Source organism: Bos taurus, chromosome 2, assembly GCF_002263795.3.
Source record: "Bos taurus isolate L1 Dominette 01449 registration number 42190680 breed Hereford chromosome 2, ARS-UCD2.0, whole genome shotgun sequence".
Taxonomy (NCBI): Eukaryota; Metazoa; Chordata; class Mammalia; order Artiodactyla; family Bovidae; genus Bos; species Bos taurus.
The window spans coordinates 106,548,926-106,569,507 of record NC_037329.1 but is presented as its reverse complement, the minus strand read 5'-3'; the positions used below and the strand labels follow the sequence as shown (position 1 = coordinate 106,569,507).

Sequence of the window (20,582 nt, the reverse complement as noted above, 5' to 3'; positions counted from 1 at the left end):
CTAATGGTATCTTATATACAATTTAAAGAAATAAAATTAAGTTGTGAAACTTACATAGTGAGATTTCTAAATAGTTGAGAACATAGGCAAGTTCCCACTTTTTTTCTAACAGATATAAGCTAACCTATACCAACGAAGAAAAATATTAGGTGAATTGACATATGTGACTTGACCACATGCCTGTCAATCTTTCTTTCCAGGATGTTGTTTGCAATGTAGAGTCTGCATATCTTTTGGCATACCTATTTTGAGCTATCTGATTTATTATGCTATAATAAACAATATATTTTTGAATTTCATTTTTTATTTATTGTATTTAGAAACACATAATTGACTTTTTTGAGATGCATATTGACTGTATTCTGTGACCTTGCTAAATTCACTTAATTCTAAGAATCTGTAGATTCTTTTGGATTACTTACATACACAATCATGTTGTCAGCATGTTTGTTTTTTCCCTTTATCTTTTTCTTGACATCACACTGGCTGGGACCAGTTTATGGAGTTGTGATAGTGGACATCCTTATCTTATTCTGCATCTTGTGGAGGATGATTTCAGTATTTTATAATTGAGAAGTTTACTACAGGTTTTTTAAAAATAGAATTTTATCCATTTGGCTGCATTGGGTCTTAGTTGGCGGCACTCAGGACCTTTCCTTGGGGTGCAAACTCTCCAGGTGTGATGAGTGAGCCCAGTTGCTCTGAGCCATGTGGGATTAGTTCTCTGATCAGGGCTCGAACTTGTATCCTTTGCATTCCAAGGTGGACTCTTAACCACCGGACCACCAGGGAAGTCCCAACCACAGCGTTTTTTTATTAAGCTTTTGTGTTTTCATGAATATGAAACTTTTTCTTTTAAATCTTAAAATTATAAATGAATTTGAATTTTTAGGTCAAAGTAATTATACACAGATAATACACATAGGTATATCTACATACACACACATTTAACGATTTTTATTAGATTAAGGATACCCCCTTCTATTCCTGCTTTTCAAAGATTTTAAAACTCATGAATAGGTATTGAATTTTTTTTCTGTAATACTTATTTAGCTGTATCAGGTCTTAGTTGCAGCATGGGGGATGCTCGATCTTCACTGCAGCATGCAGGATCTTTAGTTGTGGTACATGGGATCTTACTTTCCTTACCAGGGATCAAACCCTAGCCCCCTGCAGTGAGAGCATGGAGTTTTAGCCACTGGACCAACAGGGAAGTCCCAGTATTGAATTTTATAGTGCTCTTTCCTGCGTATATTTAATGATTGTGAGTCTTCTCCTGTTTTTTGTTAACTGAATTCAAGCATCAAGTCAATCTATTTTTGCAGTAAATCCAAATCAGATTTGACACATCTTCTATATGTTGCTAGATTTGACTTGACTGGAAATTTTACATTTACATTCATAGGAAAGGTTAGCACCTAGTTTTCCTTCCTTTAATATCCTTGATAGTTTTTGGTGGCTGAGTTATACTGCTTCAAATTTTAATTAAGACCTGTTTTTTCTCTATAGTTTCTGGAAGTTCATGCGATTGGTGACTAAGATATGAGTGACGTCTCTATTTCATTTCTAACATTGACTTTTTTTCCAGATCAGTCTATAGCTTTATCAGTTTTACTGTTTTTAAGGGAATGACTTTTGGTTACATGTTTTTTATTTCACTTTTTTTTTTTTTGCACTTCTTCTACTTCTTGAATTTGCTATTCTTTTTCAGTTCCTTATTTGGCTGGACCAGGTCCTTGCTCTGGCACTTGGGATCCCCAGCCGCAGCATACAGGTTTTTTTTTTAGTTGTGGTATTTTAGTTGCAGCACGTGATTCAGTTCCCCGACCAGGGATGGAACCTGGGCCCTCTGCCAAGTCCTAGACACTAGACTATCAAGGATTTCCCTCTTTCCCAGTTTCTTGACATGAGGTGTCTTCATTATTTTTTTTTTTCTAATTTCCTTTGTACTTTTTTTTTCCTGTGATGAGTGGGTTTAGAATTATACTGTTTTATAAGTTAGGGACTTTTCAGTTTTTTCCCCTCTAGCTTAATCCCTCTGTGTTCAGAGAACACTGTATTACTTTAATTTGGGGGGGAAATTTCCTTACTTACAGCTTGATCGTTGAGCTATGATCAATTTTGGTGAAAGCTTTTGGTGCAATTACAAATATGTGCATTGTTGGTTGAGTTACAGTATTTTATGTATGTCAGTTAAGCTAGGTTTGTGTTGTTCAACTTAACCTATTATATCTGCTTTTGAAACACATGTATTTTTTAAAAATGAAATTCTGCAATATTCAGGGAGAAAAATGTCATTTCATTCTATTGTTTTCTATTTCAAATGTTTTCCTTGGACTTTTGATAGAGTAACTTTGCATATTCCTACTCTTCCCCCTCACACTTCCCCAGGCTTTGAGCAGCAGGAATAGTTAGCAAGAGAATCATACATACTGTTAGTAAGGAAGGCATGCTCTGAAGGCTACCAGTACCTCTCCTTGTCCTGTTCCACCACTGAAACAAAGTCCCTCAAGCCTCACAAAAAAGCTGGAAACAGAGGTTGGCTCTATCTCACTGAGAGCCAGAAACAGGGATGGAAACAAGTCTGGAGATGGAAGTCTTGAACTCCAGAAGGAAATGGCTATTAAAGTTGGTGGTAAAATGTTTCAAGTTTTATCTCTTCATATATGGAAGCCTCTCCCACACCAGTACTAGGTTCTGGCCACTACAGCCAGGAGTGAAGTTCTCTTAAGCAAGACACTTTTATCAGAAAAAAGATGCCACCCCAGCCTCCCAAACAGCTTTTACACATCAGTAAGACTCTTCCAAAGGACTTATCCACAAAGGAACCATCACTGCCCTCTTGGTAGGACAGTGCATGTGTGTGTAGGTGCACAGAGGTAGAGAGGCAAGGTTGACGAGGATCATCTGACCAAAGTGCCTAGATACCTCCACATTGACAAAATCCAATCTCCACAGTTTAAAGGAAAAACTATTGTTACAAAAACAGAAGCATTTTTATTTCAGTCCTGTTGAGGGAGTGAGAGGGACAGAACACACAAAGTGAGGGGAGGGGCTCTCTTTATTCACACACGACATCAGGACCAACTACAAGGAACAATACCCATTTCCACCCCTCCCCTCAACTCCTACGTGGGGTCCAAGGCCCGCTGAGATTAGATGGTACAAGAATTAAGACACTATTGGCACAGTACAATGGCCAATGCACCGAAAGATGGAGAAGAGAATTTCTCAGGGAGCATGGCCTGGGGCCTGGGGCCTCAACTGCTTCCCCAAAGGAGAGGGAATGAGAAAACTTTGGCTCAGCAGGAAGGCGGTTGGCAAAAACCAGGGTTAACCTAGCTGGAGTCTTCAGGACAGAAACTGTGGGCTGAAGGGAGTCAAGACGTTTATCTAGTCCATGCTGCTCTCTGCTTTCTCCAAGGCTTCTTCTCCTCAGGCTTGAGCTTAGTGAGAGCTGGTCTGGTCCTCCTCTTCATTTTTGAAAGCTGCGGAGTAAGTGCTTATTCTACCCTTCCTACATCTAGGCTACTTCATTACTACTTTCTTGGCTCTAGAGAGACAGAAGCCAACTAATAAGGCCGGCTCCCTTTGTGAAAGTCGGCTTGAAAGAGCCCTTGGGTTGGCAAAACTGCCCCTGCAAAGGTTTTTCTGAGCCTGCCCCCTGTAACTCTCCTCAAATGTGTTCAGACTCACCTTCAACTGTGTAAGATGTGGACTGAAAATATTTGGTCTCTCTAGTTGGGTTATAAATTCCATCTTTGATTGAAGATGGGGATTAGAGAGACAGTAGGTAATGGCAGGTGGAAGGACTGGGGGAAAGCAACGCAATTTAATTTACATTGGACTGCAGATTCAAACCTCTAGATTATGAACAGAGTCATTTAAAGATCCACAGAAGAAATGGAGAGTCTCTGACACAGTACAAAAAAGTGAAAAATATTACAGAGACAATCTCATAATTCCCACAGACCATAAGGGAATGTGTCCAAAACAAAAGAAAAAAAACAAAAAAACAAAAAACCCAACAAGACTGAGCAAGCAGAGTCCAGTGCTCTATCTTAAATCTGAATAAAATTAACTCATTCAGTTAATACTGCTTCAAGTACAATCATGAAGACACTTGGAATTGTAGATTCACACCAAAGCAAAGAATAGGATCAAGGAGCCTATCATCGTAAGCCCAGATAACCTTCCTTTTAAAAGTCATCCAGGAAATGTCTCTGAGGACTTGAACTGAAGGTGACATTCATCATCTCCTCTCAATACAATATCCTTCCAGGACAGTCTGGTGAATTAAGACGCCTGTTTTAAGTTTAGGAAAGTGAACAAGGGAAGAGCACTGAGATTTGGAAAAGCTAGCAGCGAAAGCCATAAGCAAGGTTAAGGTCCTTGTGGCATCCAGAACTGGGGGTAGAAGAATGGAGAAGGGAAGGGAAATAGGTGGTGGGTTCCTGCTGTCCTTTGGCTTCATATCCTTCCCCTGCCTCCCATTCCCCCCAACAGCTCACGCAGCTATTGGCCTCCTAGATGTAATGGGATGTAATGCCCAGACCAACTTTTTATTGAGCTTATCCAGCTAACAGACTTGTAAACAGTGCCAACTGACAAAGGTTTGCTGAATATTACAGCTTGTGTCCACTACACCTCTCTCTAAGATTAAAAACAAAAAACCAAAGTAAACAAATACTGAGAAAGAGGATGAAGTGACACATCTTGAGTCTTCCAGGAAGGCAAAATAAGAAAACGCCACATGGTTGGTCCCAGGCGTTCACCGTGCCTAGAGCGCTGCCGCCGCCACCAATCTTCCCTCCCGCCAGTGGCTGGGTAGAGGTGAGGGAGAAGGGTCATCGTGGGCCTGCTGCAAATACAGCATTTGCTGGTGTTGACACCCTCCTTGGCTATGGTGGCAAACTGCTGTGTCAGGAACCCGTTTCCTGGGAGTAGCAGAGGGAGCCCAGGTCCTCAAGGCAGCCTGAGATGGCAGCTCATACACCTCAGCGGGGGTACCGTGCCCCTTTTCTCCAGTGCAGTTCAGCATTGAGGTCGTCTATTCCCAGTCGGCGATAAAACCTGAGCTGTTTTCCTTGCAGGTGTCCCCTCCCTCCCCCAACTTGGGGGGAGTAGTGGGAGGGGATGGGGGAGGATCACTGAGGGGGCAGGGGAATCCCCCGGGGATCAGTGACCTGACCCTCTTGCAGGTTCTTCACCAGTTGTGCAAGCCAGCGTTTGGTGGTGGTGTCATCTTTTAGCACCTGGGCGAAGGTCGTATCCTTCAGCTGGTCAGGGAGGCACTGCCTGAGTGCTTCACGTGCCCTACATCAAAAACAAACCAACCAACCAGGGAGACCAAACAAATAAACCCACATTGGGGGACAGGGAAGAGCCCTTTTCTTAGATATAAATATATAGAATCCTGGGAATCTATGGCTCTGTCAAGTACTTTAATAAGCCATTAAAATTATCTAAAGCTTATATTAGACATAGGCTTAGAGACCTCCAGGATCTGTTGTCTGTAAACATTTTCAGAATGTTTCCCCTACATTGAACTTTGTGACAAAGCAAATAGAATAAAATGATGCAACAATTTACCTCAATTCAAACTACTTTCTGATTTATTACAGTTGTCGAAATACTCATGTTAAAAATATATGGGTGATAGTAAAGGAAACATTCCAAAATCAGAAAAATAACAGGGGATATGACCTGATTTATAGTAGGATAAGTTAATGAACTTTTAACTCTAAACTGATAAAAATTTGTGTCTTTCCAAAAACAGCTTCAGTTTTATGTTAAAACTCTTAAGAGATAAGCAGTAAAGCTATCATAAAGTTATTATCAGATGAACTTTCAAATATTTCATTTTCTTTAAAATATTACCAGTAAAAGTCAAATCTGAAAACTCATTAAGGTAAATTAACTATTTATAAGGCTGTTTTTTTTTTTTTTTTAAGTTATGGCTTTTGTACTTAGCCTAGTTTCTTTTACAAGGAGAATTTTAAATAAATGTATTTTCAAACTTGGTGAAATCAGGAACCACTAAAGAACAGGAGAAAATGGTCAAAGAAATACTTAGGGCTTAAATAACCTCAGTGGCAGGAGTTCACATTAATCAAGTTATCCCCATTCCTAGGAACACAGAAATCATCCCATTATGTGGTTTAGCAGAATATGAGCAAGTGGCTTTCAGCATGAATTATGGATTTACAAAGCAAAAGGTCAAATTTTTCTAAAATGCACTGTATCTACAATGTATGATTTCCGGCAGAAAGAAATAGGGAGGTAAAATAATTAGCTCAAGGACTTTACAGGAATCAAGAGGAGAACTAGAGATACAATTCAAGAGCCCTCTGGGCTTGTTCCTTTCTTAAGAGATCTTTAAAAATATACTTTTCTTTCTTGTAGAACAGAAAGCTCAAACCACAGGAGTAATGGATCATGAGATTCACTATCTGAACTCTCGGGAATTTTAGAGTAGGGTACAGAGTTTTGGTGGGGAGACAACACTCTGATGGATTTTTAAATTTAGCATTTCAGATTTTAAAAGAAATTAATCAAGGTCTGTCTCAGACGACCTGAATATAGTTTTATCCCTTCCCTGTCCTAAAGATACAGAAGCCATGACATGAGATGGGGCAGACGCTCATCAGAGTATTTCCCCAAAGTCCTCTAAATTCTATAAATGTTTACCTGGGGTTATCTGAGAGTCGAAGGTAACATCTTACTACATGCTTCAGCAAACGGGCGGAAGGTTCTTTGGATAGCTGCAGGACCATCTTACCCTGTTTTCCCCAAAACAAGGTGGGGTAGGAGAGAACATACAAAACACAACATAATCCTAGTTGGTATCAGAGACCAGATATTGCAAGACCTGTTATACAAGGTTTCATGGTTGTTGTTTCCTGTTGGGAGACTGAAGTAGCTCAATGTCGACTGCAAAGAAACTAAGTTGTGTGATCAGAAGCCCTGGTGGTCCAGTGGTTAAGAATCCTCCTTGCAATGCAGGGGGACTCAGGTTCAATCCCTGGTTAGGGAACTAAAATCCCACATGTCCTGGGGCAACTAAGCCTACACAACTACTGAGCCTGTGAGCTCTAAAGCCCGGGTGTCACAACTAGAAAGAAGCCTACACGCAGCAACAGAGGATCCCCCATGCCACAACTAAGACCCAACACGGCCAAATAAATAAAAAAGGTAAAGGAAAGAACTCACCAAGATCATGGCGACATGGGAGAAACGCTCATATGTCTGACATATATAAGCCAAACCAGTGTCATCTAAGAGGATCTTCTGGAGGATAAATGTGGCAACCTGGAGTAAAACAAAATTAAGGAGTCTAAAACATTGTTCAGACTTGTCTTCCAACTGTCTACTCCTCTCCTAGGAATAACCATGAAGCAGAAAACTAAGAAAATACCCCTGCATTCTAGATAACTTAATTATGACAACTTATGCACAGTACAAAAAAATTAATACATATTACCATATTCAACATTAAGTGCCAGAATTTTTCCTAAAGCTGTAACATGCCTTATCTTATTTTCACAACAAACCTATGAGGTAGGTACCATTGTTATTTTACTTAAAAAGAGCAGGTAATCATCAGAGTCTAAAAACAGAGAGGTTTTCTTAGTTATTGAACACCTATGTGCCAGGTATAACTGTTAATCAATCAATAACTTGCCAGATTAAGATCCCAAGCAACAAAGTGACTAAATCAGAGTTGAGATCCAAACCTAGTTAAACACAGAGCTTCCCAGTTTTCCATGGGCCAAGATGATTTCAGAAACGCAGCCATGCCTCATCTCTTCCAAATGAGTTAGGTAAGATTTTTCCTATTCTTAAAAGACCGTTAAGAAAATAAGATTTTTAAGCCTCCCTTCAAAAACTTCCAACAGTAATAAAGAATACACTCAATTTAAGCTTGATTTAAGCTCATTAACTCTTACACAGATGGGGTTAAAAAAGTTTTAATTCAAGTCAAATGATTATTATAATGATTCTCTTCCTTAGCTGATCATCAGAATCAACTGTGGGAATTATTTGCTTTATTTTACTATTTTACTGGTGTATAACATTGTGGTCAGCTAAATAATGGCCCCCGAGCATATCCAGGTCATAATCACTAAACCCTGGGGATGCTACTTCATAAGGCAAAAGGTACTTTGCAGATGTGATTGTTAAGAATCTTGGGGGGATTAACCATCTTGGATGATCCAGGTGGGCCTTAGGTCATTATCACAAGGGTTCTTATAAAAGGGAAGTGGAGGGAGATGTGACCATAGAGAAAGTGATATGACAGAGGCAGAGATTTGAACATGCTACACTGCTGGCTGTCAAGATGGAAGAGGGAGGAATAGCCAAGATGTGCAATTCTAAAAGCCGAAAAAGGCAATTCACCTGCCAATGCAGGAGACACGGGCTTTATCCTTGATCTGGGAAGATCCCACATTTCTCAGAGCAACTGGGCCCATGTACAACTACTGAGCCTGTGCTCTGAAGCCCAGGAGCCTCAACTATGGAAGCCTAAGCCCTAGAGTCCATGCTCTGCAACGAGAGAAACCACTGCAATGAGAAGCCTGCACACTAAAAAGGAGTCCCCACTCGCCACAATTAGAGAAAGCCCATGTGTAGCAACAAAGACCCAGCACAGCAAAAAATAAACAAATAAAATCATATATTTTATATATATATATATATATATAAAGAAAGAAAGAAAGCTGAAAAGAAGAAAGGGAAGAGATTCACTCCTAGAGTCTCCAGAGGCAATGCCATCCTTACGGGCACCCTGACTTAAGCTGGTTAAACTGAATTTATGGTTTCTGGCTTCCATAAACTGGTAGTGTTTTAAGCCACTGAGCTTGTGACAATCTTTTATAGCACGAATAAGAAAATCAAACAAACATATACACAGTAAAATGTGTTAAGTGTACTAATCTTAAGTGTATTTTGATTTTTACTTATTCCACATCTGTGAACCACAACCAGATTAAAATACAGAACATTAGGAAGTTGGGATTTACATATACACAATACTATAAGCTGACTCATTAGAAAAGACCCTGATGCTGGGAAAGATTGAAGGCAGGAGGAAAAGGGGACTACAGAGGATGAGATGGTTGGATGGTGTCACCGACTCAACGGACATGAGTTTGAGCAAGCTGTGGAAGATGGTGAAGGTCAGGGAAGCCTAGTGTGCTGCAGTCCATGGAGTTGCAAAGAGTTAGACACAACTGAGTGACTGAACAACAATAATATAAACAGATAACCAACAAGGACCAATTGTATAGCACAGGGAACTATACTCAGTATCTTGTAATAATCTACAGTGGAAGAGAATATATATCTATATATTCTTTCTCTCTCTATATATATATAAAGAATATATATTTATGAATCACTTCGCTGTACACCTGAAACTAACACAATATTGTATAAGTCAACTATAAACTATAATAAAAATAAAATAAAAATTTTAAATATAGAACATTTTCAGCACTCCAGAAGATTCCCGTGTGCCTTTCCCCAGTCATATCCTTCCCTGAGAGGGAGTTACTATTCTGATTTATCCTCACTGACTGGTTTTGACCACTCTGGACTTTCACATACATGGTCATACAGTATGAACTCATACGTGCCTGGGTTCTTTCATCTGACGTAATATCACCTATGCTGCATATATCAGCAGTTCATTCTTCTTAACTACTGTGTAATTTATTTTGTAATATACTACAGTTCTATCTTTCATGAGCAAAAGTGCCATAAACACTCCTATACATGTTCTGATGCCCATAAGAGCTCATTTTTTGGGTATGTGTGTGTGCCATGTGCCTTGTGGGACTTTAGTTTCTCGACCAGGGATCGAATCTGGGCCCTTGGCAGTGAAGGCATGGAGTCCTAAACGCCAGGGAACTCTGTAGAGCTCATTTTTCTTGGGTATATATGCAGGAGTGGGACTGCTGAGTCACAGGGTAGACTTATGTTTATAGTGGGTACCACCAAACAGCTTTCCAAAATAACATACTATACACTTATCCAGAGGGATTTAAAAAAAAACAAAAAAACACACCAATGTCCATACTTTATCACTCTGGACAACGGTTCAGTAAGTCAGAGATGGAACCTGGACACTGATGCTTTTAAAACACTTGACAGGTGATCATGTCACACAGCCTTGATTGAGAACCTCTGTTTCACCTGATGCCTACTATGACAAGGCCTGAGACTAAGGATTTGTACATGAAAAGTTAACATGACAAGGTCTTTACTTGCATGGACCAAAAGAAGATAGACATGCCAGGAACTGACTACAAATAATGTTATAAGGCAGGACAGGAGAAGCATTCTAGTTGAAGTGTAAAGGTTGATGGGAACTTCTAAACATCAAGGATGAATTAATTTTACTTTTTTGTGTGTGTGTGTGTGTTTTTATTTTTTTATTTTATTTTTTTTTCTTTTTTATTTTATTTTATTTTTTTTTATTTATTTATTTTTATTCTTCCAATTTTATTTTATTTTTAAACTTTACATAATTGTATTAGTTTTGCCAAATATCAAAATGAATCCGCCACAGGTATACATGTGTTCCCCATCCCGAACCCTCCTCCCTCCTCCCTCTGAATTAATTTTAGTAATGGGCAAGAAATGAAAATGGAGGGATCGTTAGGATGGGGGCTCGTGGAAGAAATGTCACAAAAGAAGAAAATGAATCTTTGTCTGTCCCAGCCATAAGAAGCCAACTTGAAAAACACCTATTCACAGGCAACTATGAATTTAAAAACAACAGAATACAGTTGTACCCATTCCAATCCTGTCCCAGAAATCCACTGAAATTAACAAAATAAATAAAATTAAGGAAGAAATGAGAAAAGAAAAGCATGAACACAGATCACATGTCACTTATCCTTTGTGTGTTTAGTAGAAAGTTGAAGGCAGAGGTATAAATCCTCCCTAAAACACACACCCTAGACTGGCAGGCTGGGTGGAAAAGTATTCAGAGGCAAAACACTTGACTTAAAAACTGCCAACTTCAGCTCATAACATCTCTCTTTCCATCCATTATTTTTAAACAAACAGCAATCCTGGATAGAAAGACTCCCACAGGGAAACTTTTATAGAGATATAACCCAAGAAACGGTAGCAAGTAATACTTATCTGCATTTTCAAGGAAACTGAAGCGAATATGAACTTTAAAAAAACATTTTTAAAAAGTTAAAAGAAAATACAAAATTCAAAGAAGAGCTGAAACAACAGGAGAAGTGAGAAGCACAGACTAGAGGAAAAAATTAATAAATTAATACAATACAATTTGTATTAATACAAAAATTAACAGAAAATTAATACAAATTAATTAATAAAAATTAATACAAAATTAAACTGCTACATGTATACATATTTATGGAAAGATTCTACAAAAAAGTAATAATACTGGCTACTACTGAGAAGAACTGAGAGGTAAGGTAGAAGACTTACATTTATTTGCTTGTATACCTATTTGTAGTAGCATATGAATTTTTACTTTATTTGTATTGCATATTCACAACAAACAAACTTTAAATCATTACATCTGCTTATATCCAACTCAGCAATACTTACCTAATTAAAAATTAAAGTGAATAGTCAATGTGACCAGATATACTTTAGAAGCAGAGGTTAGATATTGCTAAAAATAGCAACATGGAAAAGTAGCCTTGAGAAAAATCACATTATATGAAATTAAAGATAGAAAGTAATTAGAGGGTAAGAAGAGACACATGAAAAATAGACAATACAGCATAACTGATGTTGCTTAAGCAAGAGGCCAAAACAAAGAGGAAACTATAAAAATTAACAACAAAAAAGACACAATGAGTAGGCTCTTTCAGAAAAAAATCTGACAAGGAAAATATAAGGCTGACTCAAGATTTCACTACAACATTCAGTACCAGAAGACAACATGGCTATGATAATGGAGTTCTGAGAGGGAAGACAGAGGTGAGAATTCTATAACCAGTTACATTATCATCCATGGTTAAAATACAAAGCAGGCAGAAGCTCAAGTGTATATATATATATATATATATATATATACACATACTTGATTATGTATAAAGAATGTCTGGAAAAATATACCTGTGGAGTCAGAAGGGGGTTCAGATAAAAGGGAGAAATTTATTATTTAACTTAATATATTTTATTATTTAACTTAATATATTCTTCTGATGGTTCTAGGTTCTTAAATCATCATTATATAACAATTTTTATTCAAAAGAGAAAAAAACATTCACAAAAGTTTCAAAAACTTTCATTTTTGAAGGGAGGCAGAAAAAGATAACTCAACCATGAAGAAGTAGTCCAACAGTCAACACAACATAGAATCTAAGATAAAAACACACACCGTTTTAGAAAGTTCACTTCCAGATTCCATAATTCGCAAACACAAAGGGATAATTTCTGTTGTCAATAGAAAGTTGATTACTTCCTGCTCATCTGTTTTCACCAGAGCCCCTAAAGAAAATATGGACAAACGAAATTACTTCAGAGTCAGGGTTTCCAACTAAAATTGTTCATCCGTCTAGTTGTGGAACTTAGTAACATACAACACAAACTGTAGTTTTTATGTCAGAGAATCAGATTCAAACCCTGGCTTTAAAAAAAAAAAAAAAAAGGAGCAAGAAAAGCACAGGTTGACTGTTGACACTAAAAGATCAGGTACAAAGTCCGGTCCATCACATAGTTAGCATCAGTTTAGCTACTTAAGTAATTATTCTATCACTTTGGTAGACAATCACACAATAATATCACCATCTCTTCTCCATGTACTTTAGGTAAGAGAGAATTCTTGTCGTCATTGTTGTTCTAGTTTCCTAATCATGTTGGACTCTGCGACCCCGTGGACCACAGCCCACCAGGCTCCTCTGTCCATGTGATTTCCCAGGCAAGAATACTGAAGTGGGTTGCCACTTCCTTCTCCAGGGGATCTTCCTGATCCAGGGATCATATCTGCATCTCCTGCATTGGCAGGTGGATTCTGTGCCCCTGAGCCACCAGGGCAAAGTAGTGAAGTATTAGTCGCTCAGTCATGTCCAACCCTTTGTGACCCCGTGGACTGTATAGCCTGCCAGGCTCCTCTGTCCACGGAGTTCTTCAGGCAAGAAAACTGGAGTGGGTTGTTATTCCTTTCTCTAGGGGATCTTTCCACCCCAGGGATAGAACCCAGGTCTCCTGCATTGCAGGCAGATTCTTTACGGTCTCAGCCACCAGGGAAGCCCTGGTGAGAGAAGTTGTGTATCAGTATTAAAGCATACTCTCAGGTACAAAGAAACAATGCCCTCTGAATCCTACTCACAATAGGTATAAATGACTTCCTGGTTATTTAATTGCCCCTATTTCCCCCAAAAGCAAAACACTGTAGGGCATACCTAAACAAGAAACACATACCTAGATTCTAATTCTGGTTCCACCGAAGTTTGATAAAGTTACCTTCACTTTGCAAGCCTCTGCTATTTTAATAAATAAGAGCTGCTGCTGCTGTTGCTAAGTCGCTTCAGTCGTGTCCAACTCTGTGCGACCCCATAGACGGCAGCCCACCAGGCTTCCCCGTCCCTGGGATTCTCCAGGCAAGAACACTGGAGTGGGTTGCCATTTCCTTCTCCAATGCATGAAAGTGAAAAGTGAAAGTGAAGTCGCTCAGTCGTTCCCGACTCTTAGTGACCCCATGGACTGCAGCCTACCAGGCTTCTCTGTCCATGGATTTTCCAGGCAAGAGTACTGGAGTGGGGTGCCATTGCTTTCTCTGAAATAAGAGTTAGACAAATAATTTCCAAAATTATCCCAATTCTACTACTCTGCTGGTTTCGAAACTGACACCATTGACCAGATGACAGACACAGTTCAATGATATCCTCTTCATTCTGTATACAGGGAGTCAAAGTCCCATTAAACAAATGACTGTTCCCTGAGTGGTCCAATGCTTCGCTAGCTTTTATATCAAAGGCCTTAGTTAACTCGACCTGTAATAACCATAGTCAGTTACTTCAGAAGAGAGTGGTATCATTTGCTTTAACCAGAACTGGCAATCTACAAATACTACATCTTTAAACAGCACAAACCATAACTAACTAACATGGCCTACAACAGATGTCAAATTACTATCTCATTTAGACTTTTTACATGGGGGTCTAAAATCCATCTTGAATTAATTTTTATAGAGTACAAGATATGGGTCATGGTTCATTGCTTTACATATGAATATCCAATTGTTCTACCACCATTTATTGAAAAGACTATCCTTTCTTCACTAAATTCTCTTTGTGCCTTTGTCAAAAATCCAATTGACCTTATTTGTGTGGGTTTATTTCTGTACACTCCACTCTGCTCTGTAAGTCCTTATTTTCTCCAACACCACAATATCTTGACTTTTGTAGTTTCCCAGTAGATCTGGAAATTAGGTAGACTATATCTTCCAAGTTTATATCCTTCTTTTTAAAAAATGGATATTCTAGTTCATTTGCCTTTTCAGATACAATCTTAGGATCACCAAGGGCTTCTCTTCTGGCTCAGCTGAAAAGAATCTGCCTGTAATGCGGGAGACCTGGGTTTGATCCCTGGGTTGGAAAAATCCCCTGGAGAAGGGAAAGGCTACCCACCCAGTATTCAGCCTGGAAAATTCCATGGCTCACATAGAGTCGGACACGACTGAGAGACTTTCACTAGGATCACCAATTTCTATTAAAAACTTCTACTAGAATTTTGTTAGAATTGCTCTAAAACTATACATCATTTGGGGGCAGAATGACATAGTAATATTGAATCACTGATATACCAACTGATAAACATGGTTTATCTCTACATTTATTTAGGTTTTCTTTGATTTATTTTATCATTGCTTTATAGTTTGTAACTACAGACTTTGCACATATTTTGTAAAATTTACACCCAAGTTTTTCAAATATTTTGGTAAAATTTCAATTTCTATTTAGCTCAAGCATACCAAAATATGACTTTTATGTACTAACTCTATCCTACAACCTTATTAAGTTCATCAGTACTAGTAGCTTTTTTCTGTAGATTCTTCAACACAGGTTGTCTATGAATAGACAATCTTATTCTTGCTTCTTTTAAAAAAATTTTAACTGAAGTTTTCATTATGAAAGTATTGCTGGCTTCATCAAGAGTTGAGAAGCCCCCTCTGCACGTTCTGGAAAAGTCTTAAACATTTTTTCTTTTTAAGTGCACTTTAGCAGACTGTATTTTTCAAAGAATCTGTCATTTCACCTAGGTGGTGAAATTTATGGAGAGAGTTATTAGCAGTATTATCTTACTTTCCTTTTGTCTGAGGAGTCTTACACAACTTCCCCTTCCATTTATCACATTTGCCAATTGGTGTCCTTTTTTTTCCTCGTCTGTCTGGTTAGAGGTTTATTAATTTCATCGTTTTTTTCAACAAAAAATTGGGGATGGATGAAATGGGTGAAGGTGGTCAGAAGGTACAAACTTTCAGTTGCAGGGTAAGTAAGATCCAGAGATATAATGTATAGCATGGTGACTACAGTAACAACACTGTAGTGTATGTCTGAAGGCTAAGAGAAATCTTCAGTTCAGTTCAGTTCAGTTCAGTCGCTCAGTCGCGTCTGACTCTTTGCGACCCCATGAATCGCAGCACGCCAGGCCTCCCTGTCCATCACCAACTCCTGGAGTTCACCCAGACCCACGTCCATCAAGTCAGTGATGCCATCCAGCCATCTCATCCTCTATCGTCCCCTTCTCCTCCTGCCCCCAATCCCTCCCAGCATCAGAGTCTTTTCCAATGAGTCATCTCTTCGCATGAGGTGGCCAAAGTACTGGAGTTTCAGCTTTAGCATCATTCCTTCCAAAGAAATCCCAGGGCTGATCTCCTTCAGAATGGACTGGTTGGATCTCCTTGCAGTCCAAGGGACTCTCAAGAGTCTTCTCCAACACCACAGTTCAAAAGCATCAATTCTTCGGCGCTCAGCCTTCTTCACAGTCCAACTCTCATATCCATACATGACCACAGGAAAAACCATAGCCTTGACTAGATGGACCTTTGTTGGCAAAGTAACGTCTCTGTTTTTGAATATGCTATCTAGGTTGGTCATAACTTTCCTTCCAAGGAGTAAGCATCTTTTAATTTCATGGCTGCAGTCACCATCTGCAGTGATTTTGGAGCCCAGAAGAATAAAGTCTGCCACTGTTTCCACTGTTTCCCCATCTATTTCCCATGAAGTGATGGGACCGGATGCCATGACTTCGCTTTCTGAATGTTGAGCTTTAAGCCAACTTTTTCACTCTCCTCTTTCACTTTCATCAAGAGGCTTTTGAGTTCCTCTTCACTTTCTGCCATAAGGGTGGTGTCATCTGCATATCTGAGGTTATTGAGATTTCTCCCGGCAATCTTGATTCCAGCTTGTGTTTCTTCCAGTCCAGCGTTTCTCATGATGTACTCTGCATATAAGTTAAATAAACAGGGTGACAATATACAGCCTTGACGGACTCCTTTTCCTATCTGGAACCAGTCTGTTGTTCCATGTCCAGTTCTAACTGTTGTTTCCTGACCTGCATAGAGGTTTCTCAAGAGGCAGGTCAGGTGGTCTGGTATTCCCATCTCTTTGAGAATTTTCCACAGCTTATTGTGATCCACACTGTCAAAGGCTTTGGCATAGTCAATAAAGCAGAAATAGATGCTTTTCTGGAACTCTCTTGCTTTTTCCATGATCCAGCGGATGTTGGCAATTTGATCTCTGGTTCCTCTGCCTTTTCTAAAACCAGCTTGAACATCAGGAAGTTCACGGTTTACGTATTGCTGAAGCCTGGCTTAGAGAATTTCGAGCATTATTATACTAGCATGTGAGATGAATGCAATTGTGTAGTAGTTTGAGCATTCTTTGGCATTGCCTTTCTTTGGGATTGAAATGAAAACTGACCTTTTCCAGTCCTGTGGCCACTGCTGAGTTTTCCAAATTTGCTGCAACATTGAGTGCAGCACTTTCACAGCATCATCTTTCAGGATTTGGAACAGCTCAATTGGAATTCCATCACCTCCACTAGCTTTGTTTGTAGTGATGCTTTCTAAGGCCCACTTGACTTCACATTTCAGGATATCTGGCTCTAGGTCAGTGATCACATCATCGTGATTATCTGGGTCGTGAAGATCTTTTTTGTACAGTTCTTCTGTGTATTCTTGCCACCTCTTCTTAATATCTTCTGCTTCTGTTAGGTCCATACCATTTCTGTCCTTTATCGAGCCCATCTTTGCATGAAATGTCCCCTTGGTATCTCTAATGTTTTTGAAGAGATCCCTAGTCTTTCCCATTCTGTTGTTTTCCTCTACTTCTTTGCATTGATCATTGAGGAAGGCTTTCTTATCTCTTCTTGCTATTCTTTGGAACTCTGCATTCAGATGCTTATATCTTTCCTTTTCTCCTTTGCTTTTCAATTCTCTTCTTTTCACAGCTATTTGTAAGGCCTCCCCAGACAGCCATTTTGCTTTTTTGCATTTCTTTTCCATGGAGATGGTCTTGATCCCTGTCTCCTGTACAATGTCACAAACCTCATTCCATAGTTCATCAGGCACTCTATCTATCGGATCTAGGCCCTTAAATCTATTTTTCACTTCCACTGTATAATCATAAGGGATCTGATTTAGGTCATACCTGAATGGTCTAGTGGTTTTCCCTACTTTCTTCAATTTCAGTCTGAATTTGGCAATAAGGAGTTCATGATCTGAGCCACAGTCAGCTCCTGGTCTTGTTTTTGTTGACTGTATAGAGCTTCTCCATCTTTGGCTGCAAAGAATATAATCAATCTGATTTCGGTGTTGACCATCTGGTGATGTCCTTGTACAGAGTCTTGTGTTGTTGGAAAAGGGTGTTTGCTATGACCAGTGCATTTTCTTGGCAAAACTCTGTTAGTCTTTGCCCTGCTTCATTCCGTATTCCAAGTTCTTATCACAAGGGGAAAAAAAGTGTAACTATGTAATGACGGATGTTAACCAAACTTACTGTAGTGGTCACTTTGCAATATATACATATACCAAATCATCATATTGTATACCAAAAACTAATACAGTGTTTTTGTCATGTCTCAATAAAAAAACACCTGCTATTGGTTTCACTGATGTCATCTATTGATTTTCTGTTCCCATTTTTATTGATAGCTAGTCTTTATTATTTCCTTCCTTTTGTTTGCTCTGGTTAAATTTGCTCCTTTTTCTAATTTCTTAAAGAAAAGCTTAGCTCACTGATTGAAGACCTCTTTCTTTCTAGTATAAGCATTTAATGATACAAATTTTCCTCTAAGCTCTGCTTAAATCTGGATCCTACAAATTTTGATATGTTATATTTTTATTTTTACTCAGTTTCAGGTATTCTCTAATTTATGCTATTTATCACTTCATTTATATTCAAACTCATCTGATAAACCTTGAACTGTAGGAAAGAGTCTAGGCACAAACATTCACCTTCTGCTTGTTCTTTCAAATGACTTGGGAGAAACTGAGTTTCTAAAAATATATGCAAGGATAGACAACTACCTTAATACCATCCAACTATTTTTTTCCACACCTCCCCACTATCAGCCTTTATCCTAACATAAATGCAGCATCCAACCATAGCAGTAGGATGATCTGAATTAGAATAATGAACATAAATGTTTCCTTTGGCTAGAATCATGCTGATGTTTCAAAGCCTACATGAGAAGTTTTTATATCTTAAAAGCAGAAAAGAATATACTGGGAAAAAAGTTTCTAATTAGAGGACTTCTTAGGAGAAGATGTAAAAAACCGTAACATTCATAACAGATACTCCTTAAAAGTAGAATAAAATGTTTTTGAGAAATACCAAACTTTCAAATTATACCTCCTGACTCATGGTTTACAATCATAAGGATGAAAGACAGGTTCAATATAAAAATAATAATTTAACAAAACAAAGCTTCTATAATTGATGTTCTTATTACTTGGTTATTATGTCAAGCAAAAACTATGAGAAAAAGACACTGAAAAAAGGAAGGGCAATTTAAGAAAGAAATTTTCTTGACTGTATTTACATTTCACAAATTTACCGATTTTACTATCTAGGAGTCTGAGATGTGAAATAGCTAATATATAATTTGCTTGAGTAAAAACTATTTTAGATACATGTCTAATAATAAATGCATATGAAAACATTAACTTGAACATGCAAAAATTCAACAAGGTAAAATAGAAGGTAAATCCCTGGAATTAGGGGAGAACAGTCTAGAAGTGAGAAAGATGAAAAATCAAATGAAAATAACAAACTAAAACTCTTATTCCTGTAACAATTTTCTTTGTTGATTAATGCTCTTTTATGTTACTTTTCCTACAATTAATAAACATTTCTACATATACACTGAATTTAATCCCAAATGTTGGGCCTCATAGCCTTACACTCAGAATGGTACTTGGTAAGAACAACCATGTTCCTGATATTCATTAGTAAAAACTGTTTTATTAGACTCAACCCCAAAGACAAAAATAAACAATAGGTAAACAAAAGCTATAAAAGACCAGACAAAACACCTAAGCCAGGACCACTATTATGAATGATGATGATTCCAGGCTTGCAGAATGATCCTAATAACTTACCAATAACTCCAAGACTGGTTAGCCGAAGATACTCAAAGGGTCGTGTTTTGCTGACAGTGTGCAAAAAGGGGTACAAAAAAAGTGGGATGTGTGCTGCAAGAAATGCCGACCTGAAAGAAGAGAAGAATTGCATTCTGAGCTTAGAGCTAATTTCTAAGGATTCTGAACATTCAAATTTCCAGGTAGTTAATTTTGTAAGGCCTTTAACATTGCTTGACCGAGAAATCTCTAGGGAAGACCATTACTGGTCTTTAGTTTAGCCCAGTGGTTCTCAGCTGGGGTAATTTTGACCCCCTGGGTCATGTGGCAGTATCTGGAGATATTTTTAGTCGTCACAGCTGAAGTGACTGACATCCACTGGGCAGAGGCTGGGATGCTGCTAAAAAATTTTACAGTGCACAGGACAGTCCCGTTTTCCCCCTCCTCCTACCACAAAGACAATCCAGCCCAAAATGTCAACAGTGTCAAGGCTGAAAAACCCTAGCCTAGGCCAATGGTTAAAAGAACACCAAATTTCCCCTGAAACCAGTACCAAGTACTTAAAAACTGATAACATACCCAATTGCAAATTTTAAAAATAGGTCATAAAATGTACTTAAGTGCACAAGAGATTCTCCTATATGTCTCCTCTCACCTCATTTGAGTGAATAACAATAATATTCACAGGTACAAGCTGACAAAACCTTAGAAACCAAGACAACAAAATAAAGCAGCCACTATCAAGGTTTTATCTGTTACACTTAAATACACTTCTTTGTTAGAGCTCTCAGATAAACCAAGTATCCTAGAAACACTTATATCTGCAGCTGGACTGCAAGGAGATCCAACCAGTCCATTCTGAAGGAGATCAGCCCTGGGATTTCTTTGGAGGGAATGATGCTGAAGCTGAAACTCCAGTACTTTGGCCACCTCATGCAAAGAGTTGATTCACTGGAAAAGACTCTGATGCTGGGAGGGATTGGGGGCAGGAGGAGAAGGG

The 20,582-nt window shown here is 38.6% G+C and overlaps 1 protein-coding gene across 1 annotated transcript in view; it reads right to left on the bottom strand.

Moving 5' to 3' along the window:
- Nucleotides 1-2,980: 2,980 nt before the first annotated feature.
- Nucleotides 2,981-20,582, bottom strand: part of CNOT9 (CCR4-NOT transcription complex subunit 9) — a 33,206-nt gene continuing 15,604 nt past the window's right edge. Inside the window, 5 exon segments of the mRNA NM_001101167.2 lie at nt 2,981-5,316; nt 6,691-6,782; nt 7,213-7,311; nt 12,377-12,486; nt 19,604-19,713. Coding sequence (NP_001094637.1) covers nt 5,148-5,316; nt 6,691-6,782; nt 7,213-7,311; nt 12,377-12,486; nt 19,604-19,713 — 580 coding nt within the window. The 3' untranslated portion in view covers nt 2,981-5,147.